The sequence below is a fragment of the Gopherus flavomarginatus genome, chromosome 22 (genome assembly GCF_025201925.1).
Source record: "Gopherus flavomarginatus isolate rGopFla2 chromosome 22, rGopFla2.mat.asm, whole genome shotgun sequence".
NCBI classification, from domain to species: Eukaryota; Metazoa; Chordata; order Testudines; family Testudinidae; genus Gopherus; species Gopherus flavomarginatus.
The window spans coordinates 11,961,086-11,974,248 of record NC_066638.1 but is presented as its reverse complement, the minus strand read 5'-3'; the positions used below and the strand labels follow the sequence as shown (position 1 = coordinate 11,974,248).

Below are 13,163 nucleotides of genomic sequence, written 5' to 3'. Positions count from 1 at the left end.
GAGGGGGGGAACTCCTCTCTGCATAAGTCTCTGAAGGCTTTACAGGAAGGTTTTGCTGCTCACCCCCCATGAATGAATTCCTTCTGTCCCTGTCAGGGAAGAGGGGATCACCATGAAAATAGGGGGTGCCCTTTACTTTTTCATCTTCATCACGGGTGGGGCCTTTATCTGCACCAACCTGCTGGTGGCTGTGGTGACGTCAAACCTGGAGCAGGCGATGCTCGCCTATGCTGAGCAGAAGCAGAAAAGAGACCAGCTCCTCCACCCCGACAAGTACGTGGACCGGGAGGTAAGTGCTGGGCGCAGCCAGTGTGATGGCTGAATCCTGAGACTGTTGCTCAGGTTTTGCTCCCACTAGGAGTTATACCTGAGTAAGGACTGCATGAACGTTGATGCAGGAAGAACCTCAAGATCTGGCACTAGAGCATTAAAGCAAAGCGCTGTAGCTTGAAAAAAATTCAAAGATCCTGTATTTTAGGGTGAGCTACAGACCCAAACACAAATGCCCCAAAATCAACATTTGGAAATGGTGCCATGGTGCCTCATGGGAGTTGTAGTTCAATTGCTGTATGTTCCCATTCACTTCTATGGGTTGGGCTTTCCAGCCAGACTACATCTCCCATGATGCACTGCCTCTTCTCACCAAAAGGGGAGCCTGTGGTGCACCATGGGAGGTGTAATCTGACCAAGGAGCCCCTTTTTTACCAGCTATACTACAGTCTCCTACGGGGATCACACTCCTGTGCTGAGAGCCAACAGGAGGTCTAGGCACTCCACTGAAGATCTGTTTTGGAGGCGTGAGGGTACGTCTACACTACAAGAAGAATCGACCAGCGGCAGCAAGTCTCAGAGCCTGGGTCACCTGACTCGGACTCCTGGATCTTGTGCCAGGGGCTAAAAACAGCCGTGTAGATGACCAGGTTTGGGTTTGAAAGCCTCCCACTTCACTGGGTTTCAGAGCCTAGAATCCAGCCCGAGCGGGAAAGGCTACACACGACTGTTTTTACTCTTGGAGCACAACTGGAGTCAGTTGACCCAGGCTCTGAGACTTGCTCCCCGGGGTCCGTTTTTTTTGTTAGTGTAGACATACCCTTAAGGACAGTCCTGTGGTGCCTGGAACCTGCACAGGGGTTAATTTCAACCAGAAAGAGCCCTTATGACAGCATGGCAGTGGTTGAGCACAAACCAGTCCCTTCTCTGATCTCATCAACAACAGTACCAAACAGCTGAGCCAAGTTCTGGAATTTCTGTCCCAGGGGAAATGCCGATATGCCAACATTTGCTTGAGTCCCAAATCGCGAGGACATGTCGAGACCCTGACGGCTTTGCTCAGGGTGAAATATTCTGAAAAATTTCCACTTGACATTTTCAATCGAAATTAAACACTTCAGCTGGCTGAAAGAGAAACGTCTAACTTTGGTTCATTGAACTAACTCAAAACCCTTTATTTCAAGCCAGTTTGACATTAAACTGCTGTGCCCTATTGTGGCGCATTGCTTCATGGGATTTATATTTCGGGTGCCCAATACCACCATTCTTCACTACTGGTTCCTGGCTGAACTAAATGTCTTAAGATACACCATGTGAATCCTGTGATGCACCACACTGCTGGCTTAGAGAGGTGTCCATCTTATCATTCCTCAAAGAGCCCCGTCCGCTGAAGAGCTGCCACAATAGGAAGGTGCAGTTTAATGTTGCAACTGGCTTGAAAAGAAAAATTTGGGATCAGTTCAGTAAAATGAAATACTCTGATTGGGGTTGAACCAACTTGGATTTTTCCTGACAAAATCAAAAAAATTTCAGCAAAATTAACATTTTCCTGTGGAAAATGGTGATGTTTGTGGAAACTGCATTTTCTATTGGAAAATTCCATGAGCAACAGAAAATGGTTTACTTGATGATTCCCTGTTCTGTTCGTTCCCTCTGGGGCACCTGGCATTGACCGCTGTTGGAAGACAGGATACTGGGATAGATGGATCTTTGGTCTGAACCAGTGTGGCCGTTGTTATGTTCCTTCAGTCCGATGTTGGGGATGATGACTCATCTCCGGAGCTGAACCTGGTGCATTTGAAAGCAGTGATGCAGGATACCCCCATGACGCATCGCCAAATGCCGCTGATGTACGGCAACCTGGGCAACCTGACTGAAGCTACCTGTGACGATTTCTGTCTCATCTTGGAAGGGATTCAAGAGAACCTGAAACGATACAAAGAGATCCGGGATGAGCTTAGCACGTAAGTCCTTCTGCGCACACCCCTCTCCGGTGCTGGGGTTGGGATCTCCCTGGTGGGCAGGGTCAGTGTCAATTTAGTTGTATTTCACTTCATCAAAGCAACACGGGGTAGATGCAGCCATCCAGACTCCAGAGAGGGAGAACTATGTGTCGTGGGGGGAGAGCTGAGTCCGTGTCTGGTGAGTGGCAGCGTGGTGGGGCTTATGGCTCTCAGTTGACACTTCTTGAGGTATTAACATTACATCCTTGAAAGTGCCATGTCTTGGGTTCTGTGACAGCAGAGTGCTGGTGGAAGAGCATGACTTTGAAACCCAGGGAAGAGAGTTGATGGGTAAAGGGCAAAGCTCAGAGCCTTGTCCTAGGACGATTAGAGAATTGGAGGATGACAGAAGCGTGTGGTTTCACTGTCTGTGTGAGAACAGGCTATCAGCACTGGGGTATGGGCTTTCGTAACCTTGGGGCAAGAGTATAATAACAGAACAGGCACCGCTTCCCCAAGCTGTCCCCTACCATCATGCCTCAGCCTTACTTTGGGGATCACTTCTAGGGCATCCAGCCCCCATGGTCCATCACTCCTAGGCTCCTTCACTGAAACTGCCAACAGGGGTCCACAGCATGTTCATCGCTGTTCGTTTTGGACACTTCTTCACTAAACCTATGCTGAGACCACCCAGCTCATGTTCTACAGGCATCCCTGTCACTCCTAACCTAGGACAGATGCAGACCTGCAAGGTAGAGGCAGTGAGCCCCACTGCTATCGCCTGAGCTGTCTAGCCTCCTAGCTGATTAGGACTTGATGAGGGAAGCTTGTAGGCTTGGGGCCTCTGGAGTAGAACTTCTTGGGTGACAGTGTGTCAGCGTCTCTGCACCTTGAGGTCTTTAAACCACGATTTGAGGACTTTGTTACAGGAGTGGGTGCGTGAGATTCTGTGGCCTGCGTTGTGCAGGAGGTCAGACTAGATGATCATAATGGTCCCTTCTGACCTTAAAGTCTATGAGTCTGAGCCTGGGAGATGAAGTTTGGAAGATGGCCTGACCCAAAGCCCAGCAGTTTCAGTGGGCTGTGATTCAGGACCATACTGCTTTAACGGTTCAACCTTACTGTCATGGGATCCAGGAAAGAGAACTAGGGGCACGTGGTGGTGCAGTTTCCTGGGGAAGGAGAATCTGAAATGGTGGCCTTAGGTCCCCACTCCCTATTGCCTGGAGGACAGGAGAAAGGAAGCCAAGGCCATTTGTGGGGTGGAAGCCCTACAGTGGAGACTTGGAGATGAGTGTGTTTGGCGGTGGAAGCAGATGTTCCCAGAGCTGCAGGAGATGCACTGGGGGTGAATGTACTTGCTGGGAGAAGCTCACTGCTTACTCTCCCGGCTTGGTCCCCACAGAATAGTCAAAGAGGTGAGGTCCATTGCGTTCAATAAAGAACAGGAGGAGGAGAGGGTGCTGCGAAACATCCAGAACACCAACATCTCTGATGGCCTGCTTGGCAACGAGGTGGCTGCTGGGAGGTCTGGAGATATCCTGTCCACGCTGATGACTCTGGAGAAGGTACAGTGTAGAGCCCGATCCTCAGCTGGTGTCAGTGGTGCCTAGCCTTGTGCTGTCTCTCTGCCCCGGGTGAATTTCACTCCTCGTTCAGGGCTATGCGCCCCCATCGCCGACTGATTTCAGCTGCAGTTGAAAATACCGTGGCCCCTTCGCACTAAATGTGCAGCTAGCGTGAGATCCCAAACCTTTTGGAGGAGGGCAAGGGGCTGCAGGTGTAAAGGCTGCCCTCTGTTTTCTGAACTGGCCCTTGCTCATAGCCATGTTCTTTCTCCCTTTGGTAGGTGAACATGATTGACCCAGAGGATGTCACGTCATCAGGGTACCACAGGGGGGCAGTGAAGCTGGCCTTCTTGAAAGCCCGACGCCATTCTCTTCTTAACCAGTCAGTGCCTCCTTAGCTGTGCCAGAGCAGGACCATGGAGCTGCGAGTGGGAATCTGCCCCCGGACCGTGGAGCTGTTAGTGGAGCTGTGGCATAAATGCTTCTTTTGTAACGGGGGGGATTTATTTGCTTTACGGAGGAGACGCTTCTGTCTTTGGGATGCCGAGGAGCGAGTGTGGACAAGGGGTCGGAGCTCCAAGGAGCACGTGCCATGAAATACCAGCTTCTAGTCGGACAAAGCCAGACCTGGAGGAGTGGCAAGAGACAGGGGTGGCTTGGATTAATGCCAGGTCTGTCATGTTTGCTGGGTCCATTGGGATGACTCTGATGTGGCCTGGACTATCTCTTGGATGGAGACCATGTCCAGCGTATTCATGGTTTGGTGCCTTCAAAGCACAAAGCAAAGAACATCAGGTAGAGAAGAGTTGCTGCAGAGCCTGTGGTCAGAACTTCGGCTCCCACCCTCTTTCCCAGAGCCCCTGTGAGAACAGAGCCATCCAGGTGGTAAGAGCAGGGATGCAGGATGAAGCATTGGGTGTTCATGCTTGTGCCTGTAAAAGGGGCTTCTCTTGCAGCATCAGGAATGGATGCAATGTCTAAATCTGGGAAATGTATGGTGGAGCAGAAGATGTGTCCATAACGTTGTCCTGGCTGGTGCCTCCTCAAGACTCTACCGACAAGCAGCTACCTGGCAGTGCAGGACTAGTTTGCACAGGCCATGCCCTGTGCAGTGAGTGGAAAAGGGCTGATGAAATTATTTTGCACTTTTAATACCTATTGTCAAGTTCTGGACCATGTTTCCTATCTTGGCTGCTCATGCTGGTGAGTGACACAACCCGGTGAGGTGCTGACATGTCTCCTGGATGGGATCGTTTGACATTTCAAAGCCAGGAGGTGCCACATCTGCGTTTCCCACCCAGCGCTCTCCAAACTTCAGGTGCAGAAGGCTGTTGCTCTGATTCAGCTGTATCTGCCCCCATGTTTGCTGGGCTGGATTCACTCCAGCACTCATGTAACCTTGCATTAAAATGAGCAGTGTCTGAGGAAGGTAGCTGGTGCCAGCATATTTGAGACTATTACTTGTCAAGAAACATGTGACTTGTGTTGATCAGGTGTGATTCTTGTGCTGGTCTCGGATGAATGATCATAATAAAGAGCATCGAGTGGTGTTTCCGTGGCCGTTATGTTCTGTGGCAAAGTTCCTCCTCTACCTTGGTGGGTCCTGTGCTTATTGGCGGATTTGCTCATCTCACAGATTCACCCTGTGAGTCGGGAAACAGCCCAGAGACCTTCCCCTCTGGTAGAAGCCACAGTCCAGGTCAATTCCTCCTGTGTTTGATCGGGAGTGGGAGGTTTGGGGGGAACCCAGGCCCACCCTCTACTCCAGGTTCCAGTGCAGGACCCTGTGGTCTGCAGCTGTCTAGAGTGCCTCCTGGTACAGCTGTACAACAGCTACAACTCCCTGGGCTACTTCTCCATGGCCTCCTCCCACGTCTTTCTCCTCACCACAGGACCTTTCTCCTGGTGTCTGATAATGCTTGTACTTCGCAATCCTCCAGCAGTATGCCTACTCACTCAGCTTCTCGCGCACACTTTCTCTCTGGCTCCCCTTGGGCTGACTGGAGTGAGCCCTTTTATAGCATCAGAGGGGCCTTAATTAGAGTCAGGTGCTTAACAGCCTCACCTGACTCTTAGCAGGTTAATTGGAGTCAGGTGTTCTCATTAGCCTGGAGCAGCCCCTGCTCTGGTCACTCAGGGAACAGAAAACTGCTTATCTAATGGCCAGTATATCTGCCTTCTACTACTCTGCTGTTCCCAACTGGCCTGGGTCTATCACAGTGCCCATTTCACCTTGTTCAGTGTTTGAGTCTAAAGGATGTCTACACTGCAGTCACAGGGTATGTGTGACATTCTATACGTTGGGGGAGCATCCTGTAATCCCCATATTCCTCAGTTTTACATAATTGTGATCTCACATATAAAGCAGGCCATGTGAGGTATCCGGGTAAAGGCTTTGATCTGCTGAGAGTCATCTCTCTATCCATAGATGTGTGTCATTAATGCATATGAAGTTATGAGAATTGTGTTGTTTGGTTGTCACTAAAACATGCTGTGAGTTGGGGAAGCAACCAGATATTAGCTCCCCAGAGGCAACAGCAAGGGAAGTAACCAACATCTGGGCAGGGTGAAAAACAACCCATCAACAATCATTGTCCACCAAGGGAGCTACAATTCAATGGCCCACCTGCATGAGGCCACACCAGGGGAATCTCTCAACCTTGCCTGGGGACGCAGCAATGCCCCCCAGACATGCCTGGACTTGTACTTCCCAAGCACACGGGACTGAGGCTATAAAACAGAACACAGTGGCCACATGCTGGGCCTTTCTCCTTCACCCACCTATGCTGCAAGCAACAAGGACACTGAACAAGACTTGAGACTCCAACAGAGGATACTGGCCCAGATTTAAGGGACAAATCTGTATATTAAGGACTGCAATGTCCAGGGGGTGAGAAAAACTGCTTAATCTAGATGTTGCCCAGTCTAATAGGGTTGAGAGTTTAGACTGTGTGCTCAGATTTTCTTTTCTTTTGGTAACTAACTCTGACTTTTTGCCTAATACTTATAGTCACTTAAAATCTATCTTTTTGTAGTCAATAAATTCGTTTAACTGTTTATCATTACCAGTGAGTTTGTATGAAGTGTGCGGCAAATCTGCTCAGGTTTTGCAAAGACTGGTGTATATCCACTTTCCACTGATGAAGTGGTGAGCTAATTAATAGATCTGCATTTCTCATCTTGAGCAGTGCAAGATGGTATATTCCTGAGGTATAGTGCTGGGAGCTGGTGGGATTTGGCTCTGGTGCCTTTTTCTGTGTGATTCATGAGTGGCTCTGGGAGCGTTCGTGCAATCCAGCTGGGTGTGGGATTCCACATGCTGTTGTGCTGAGTGATCACAGCACCTGGAGGGGTTTGCTGCTGGTCACTAGCAAGGCATTGTGTGAGACAGCCCAGGCTGGAGAGAGTTCAGGGGACAGAGCAGTCCCACGGTCCCAGGCTGCACCCCGGGGATCCTGTCACAATATGACCACAGCTTGTGTAGACATATCTAAAATAGCTTTAATCTAGCAGAACCGGGCCAGCACGGGCTTTTGTGTGGGCTAGCCATGTGAGTAATTATCCAGGGCTTCGGGTGGGTTTCGGACACGGCATCACAGCTACTGGTGCTCATGCTAGCTAGATTAAAGCTAGTTTCTGTATGTCTAATGAGCTGCAATCAAGCACGGTAGCCATGCCCTTAAGCGAAGCACAGAGTTGTTCCAGGCGGGTAGGAGATTAGAGACATTGATCACTCCAGCCTCTGACCCTGAAAAGTTGAGCGCGCTCAGCACCTTGCAGGCCTCTGTGCGATGTGGCCATCGACAGACGCACAATCTGCTAGTCTGCTTTGCACAGGTGTTGTGTGAGGAAGTTGGTGCTAACGTCACTCTGAAATACCCAGATCCACAATGAATGGCAGCGCACACAAATGTCTAACAAAGCTTTTAACCCCTAGGCCCCCTGCCTTTTAAGATCTATTGTGTGGGATGGAAATCTTCTCGTTTGTCCTGTAGCACTGCAGTGGGAAAAACAGTGAACAGAATCGTAACAAGCCTTTGCACGTGCAGCATAGCACACTCCAGACCTGGATGCAGATCATAGGCTAATGGTCCCAAGTGTGGACGCTTTCCAGCCACATCAAACCATTCTCAACATGATTGGAGATGGACTGCCAGAGTCCGGGGTAGTGAAAGATGAGAGAAGAGCTATCACATCTCAATGTCAAACCGGATGGACATTTTGTCAGATTGACATGTGGGTATTGGAATTTTTACTTACATTTAATGAGTGTTATTCTGTAAGATGCCAATGGAGGAGGGAGGTCTCCAGCCCAAAGACAATCACAGACCTCCCTGAAGCCAGTGGGGATACCCTTTCTTTCAGGCTCCACACAGGGAGCAATCAAACTCCTTTGTGTAGTAAAAATAGCTGGGGACTAAGGGGCTACTGCCCAAGGCAATAGGCCGCATGTTGGCAGGTCAGAGCTAAGCCATGTGGGTTCAAGGGTTTCCCTGGCTAGGGTATTGGTTGCAGGCTTGCATGTGTATTGGCAGGGAAAGCCAGGAGAAGGAGATGAGGATATGAGCATGAGGAGAAACTGAGCGGGGACAGAATCTTGGGCACAGAACTCGCTGGAGCAGTAGACCTGGGGATTTCTGAGCAAGGAAGCTGCCTGTAGTAGCTGGATTCAGGGAAACAAGGTTTTGGTTACAGTTTGGTGTAGACGGACAAGAGCACACCAAGCATAGACCTGATTCTTATTAGCTATTTCTCATCCTGTTGGGAATGACCCTGCAAGGCATTGGGGGCCAAAGGGGCGACGTTATCATCCAGAGTCTCGGCCCAGCCTTGCAGTCTCAGGTGGCTGGTGGCAGGGATATTTTAATGTAGTTCAAAGTGGGGGCAAAATTATGGTTGAGATTTTCAAAGAAACCTAGAGGAGTTAAACACTCAACTCTCCTGTTCCTTTGAAAATCTTGGCCTAACCATATAAGAGCAGTTCAGAACCAGAGAGACAAGGTGGGGGAAGGAATCTCTTTTATTGGACGCACTTCTGTCGGTGAGAGAGACAAGCTTTTGAGCTGACACCGAGCTCTTCTTCCGTCCTGGGAAATGTACTCAGAAATCCAAGATGTTTCCCACCGATCTTGTCTCTCTAATATCCTGGGACTAACCCGATCACGCCAACACTGCAAAGAGTTCAGAATCAGACCCGCTGAAAACTAGAGAGTCAAAATGAGACACCCTGGCAGAAAGTGATTGAGCAGGCTGCAGATAATACCTTTTGCCAATCACAGCAGCAAGACAATTATTATTTCTATTACACTAGCGTCTAGAGGTTCCAGGCGAGATCAGGGTCTTGTGTTTTGTCCCCTATAAGAGATCGTGGTGATCTTCCGGAACCACGTGTTCTGGAAATTCTAGAGCAGCTGAGGGGCCTAGGAAGGCAAAAACCGATGCTGGGAGAGAGAAAGTGATCCCAGGGTATTAGTGTCTGGAGGAAAATCCAAGTTTTTATTTCTTCAAGGGCCTGGGACCAGGAGACTTGTCCTGAGGGTGGGACAAAGCTCTTCTCTCTCTCTCAGTCAACAGGACGAGTTCTGGGAAAGAGGACAGGTCTAATCTGCCTCTTCCTTCATAGCGAGAGAGTTGCTAGCAGGAGAAGGACTTCCTACCTCTGCCAGCCCATGGGGAAAAGGCCTGAGCTGGTTTGACTCTGGTCTCTAAGTGGTGAGGATGGTTGAAAGACCTCACCCCAGCAGAGACGTCAGGGTGGAAAGGACTTGGTTATGAAGAATTAGACAAAGGGGACTGTTGTTTTAAGTACTCTGGACTGTGCAAAAATTGGTGGCAGACCCAGGAGGGAACTGAGGGTTAGGGGCCGTAAGAGAGTGTGCTCTGAAGATGGCACCCTGCCACAAGCCTCATTGCTCTACACACACAAAGGGCCTGTCTACACTTCAAACACTACAAGGGACAGTGCTGGGCCGCTGTCGACCTTCATTGTAGAGACGACCCTACGGTGATGGGAGGGGTTCTGCTGTTGGTGTAGGGAATCCATCTCCCCGAGAGCCAGGAGCTAGGATGATGGATTAATTTTTCCAATGACCCAGTGCTGTCTGCACGAGGACTTCAGTTTTTTATACCCCTGAGTGACGTAGTTATGCCGACCTAATTTTCTTGTGTAGACCAGGCCAAAGAGACAGGCTCTGCCTGAAAGAGCTTACATTCCAGGCAGGAGCGAAGAAGACCACAGTCTGAAACTTGGGCCAATCATGTCACCTCGTAAGATAGCCAAATTTGAAATCTAGCTGCCTGTGGAAAAGTGGTCCATTCCGCCTACCTGATTGGGAATGAGAGTAATGACATTTGGCTTGATCACGGACAGAGGGGACAGAGAATGTCCCATTTGCTGGCCTGGTTCAGGGAGGGGACACAAGACTTTTCTCTTTGAACTAAGCAAGACTCTCCATTTGCTACATTAGTTTATAGCCAAATTTGTCAAATCTAGTGGTCTCATAATGGGCACCTAAACAGAAGCTTTGATGGTGATCTCCTGACCTCACTCGGGGGCTGGGACCTCTACAAATCAGTCTTCTGTTTAGGATTTAGGAGACCAGTTTTAGGCACCTGGGTTGGAAATGTTCGCCTTCTGGCCCAGCCAGTGTAGGGTGAAATGACTTCAAACAGGCAGATTTTTGCATGTCAGCCCGTAGAGGGCAGTGATGAGACATTGGCCCATACCTCAGTCACAGCTGATCCATTTGTGTGGGAAATTGGTGTCTCTTGTGGCTAGGGCCCAGGCTTAGGCAGCAAGAGACTTGCGATCTATTCCTCTATCTGCTACTGACCTTGGGCAAGTCACGTCCCCCTCTGTTTGTGCTCCCAAACACTTTAAGGTGGGGACTTTTTTTTAGCATGTCTGTAGAGCTCCCCGTACGCTGGGGCACAGTTTGGGTCTCTAGATGTTACTGCAATAGAAATAATATTTATTCTGTATTTACTGAAATGATACATAATAAAGGCTTTTTAGACACACACTTTGCCAAATCTTTGTTTCCCTGAAGCTAAAACAACCCTAAAAATTCCTTCCTGAAAGTTTTAAGTAACAAAAAGAACAGGAGTCCTTGTGGTACCTTAGAGACTAACAAATTTATTTGAGCATAAGCTTTCGTGGGCTACCGCCCACTTCATCAGATGCACAGAATGGAACATATACTAAGGAGAGATATATACACATACAGAGACCATGAAAAGGTGGGAGGATACTTAACATGGGAAAAGAGATTCAATGTGTGTAATGGCTCAGACATTCCTCACATCTTCTTGTCAAACTGTCTGAAATGGGCCATCTTGATTATCACTACAAAAGTATTTTTTTCTCCTGCTGATAATAGCTCATCTTAATTAATTAGCCTCTTAGAGTTGGTCGGACAACTCCCACCTTTTAATGTTCTCTCTCTATATATATAATGTGTCTCCTCACTACATGTTCCATTCTATGCATCTGATGAAGTGAGCTGTAGCCCACGAAAGCTTATGCTCAAATAAATTTCTTAGTCTCTAAGGTGCCACAAGGACTCCTGTTCTTTTTGCGGATACAGACTAATACGGCTGCTACTCTGAAACCTGAAATAACAAAGACTCCCCAACGAAACAATCAATCAGACTGAAAACAGCGAATGGGGAAGATAGGGACCAAAGCATCACTTAACATGGGACCAGGGACAATTCCTAGCCTGCTCACTTGGGCACCCACAAGTACACTTCTACTTCAATATAACGCTGTCCTCGGGAGCCAAAAAATCGTACTGCGTTATAGGTGAAAGCGCGTTATATCGAACTTGCTTTGATGCACCGGAGTGCGCAGCCCTGCCCCCCCCGGAGCGCTGCTTTACCGCCTTATATCCGAATTCGTGTTATGTTGGGTCACGTTATATCAGGGTAGAGGTATAATTAGGAATCATCTCCTGTGGGGTGGATAGAATATTTTATTCCTATGTTGTTTCCAGTAAAAATTAAAAGATCCGTGTGACTTGTGTCTGCATGGAGAAGTGTATTAGCCTGACAGTGTAGGAGACCTAGTACCTAAGCCCAGGTACTTCTCAACCCAGGGGTCCGGAACAGGTGTCAGAAGTTGGAGACCGCTCCACTCGACGTATATTGCTAAATGCGAGGGTTGTCTTGGCTATTTCTGTTTATATTAGATCAGCACCCCAATTGTACTAGGGGCTGTACAAACACAGAACAAAGAGGCTAAATGGGAGGGGATTGTGTGCGCGTGGGTGTCCTGGTGCAGAAAAGGGAAGCCCAGTGCAGGGGAGCTGGAACAATTTGTATAGTGGGGGTGCTGAGAGCCAATTCCAGCATCCCTAGTTCCAGCACTTATGGCCCAGTATGGAAAAGATTGAGACCCATTAATTTAAACTAGCTCACAACCAGGGCCGTCCCTAAGGTGGTGCAGGGCCGGGGTGAAAGTGACAGATTCGTCTCTTCCAGGACCGACTGCGCTGGCCAATCGCACTGGCCCACGGGGCCCCCCAAAGTGTGGGGGTCAAAGTGGTCGCCCCGATTTGCCCTACCCAAGGGACGGATCTGCTCACAACCCCTCCCCACATATACGACTGCAAAGGGTAGGGCAGTGCAGCATAAACTCTTCATCCCAGAATAACAATGAATAGGTGTTTGGGTCAAACACAGTTGCCTTCCTTACCACATCAGGCCACATTAATCTGCTCTCCAGGGTTTCTGCTTTATGTTCTTGAGACATATGAGCTCACCATGGCATGCGACTGATTATTAGTTCCTATTTGCAGAGGCTTCTCAACACACTCTGCTAATCTAGGCAACTCTTCAGTGGGCTGCCCCCAACTCACTCAGATTTGGCCCGACTGCCCCTTCGTCACGACGAAGGGGTGGCCAGGCCAAATTTGAGGCAGCGGCATTGGGACCTAGTGCAGGGGCTTGCACTGCCACTCAAAATTTGGTCTGGGTGCCCTAGGCAGCTGCTCAGTAATCCGCCAACCTAGGCAGCTAAATAGCTTGCCTATAACTAGAGCGGCCCCTGTCAATTTGCATTGCAATAGTTTCCTGAGACCACAATCAGAATCAGGTGCCATGGTGTTAGGTGCTGTACAAGCAAGATAATCCCTATCCCAAAGAGTCTCGAAAGGCCACATTTGCCCATAGGGGCTGGGACTAACGGTGCTACCCCCCCCCCCCCCGCATGATGTAGTTCCCATCCTATCCAGGGTTTACAGTTTGGTTCAATGGCTCTCAGCTCCCCCCACTATACACATTGTTCCAGCCCTCCCTGTATTTGCCCCTGGGATCCCAGTCCTGTTGGCCATGCTGCCCTGCCATTATGAAACCCAGCTACCCCTTGCTTTCTCTGGCTGAC

The 13,163-nt window shown here is 49.2% G+C and overlaps 1 protein-coding gene across 1 annotated transcript in view; it reads left to right on the top strand.

Annotated features, from left to right (window-relative positions):
* CATSPER4 (cation channel sperm associated 4) overlaps positions 1–6,764 on the top strand; it is a 34,351-nt gene extending 27,587 nt beyond the window's left edge. Inside the window, exons 8-11 of the mRNA XM_050932699.1 lie at positions 97–289; positions 2,020–2,234; positions 3,619–3,781; positions 4,063–6,764. Of these exons, the coding sequence (XP_050788656.1) occupies positions 97–289; positions 2,020–2,234; positions 3,619–3,781; positions 4,063–4,179 (688 nt within the window). The 3' untranslated portion in view covers positions 4,180–6,764. The remainder of the gene's footprint in view (positions 1–96; positions 290–2,019; positions 2,235–3,618; positions 3,782–4,062) is intronic.
* Positions 6,765–13,163: the final 6,399 nt, after the last annotated feature.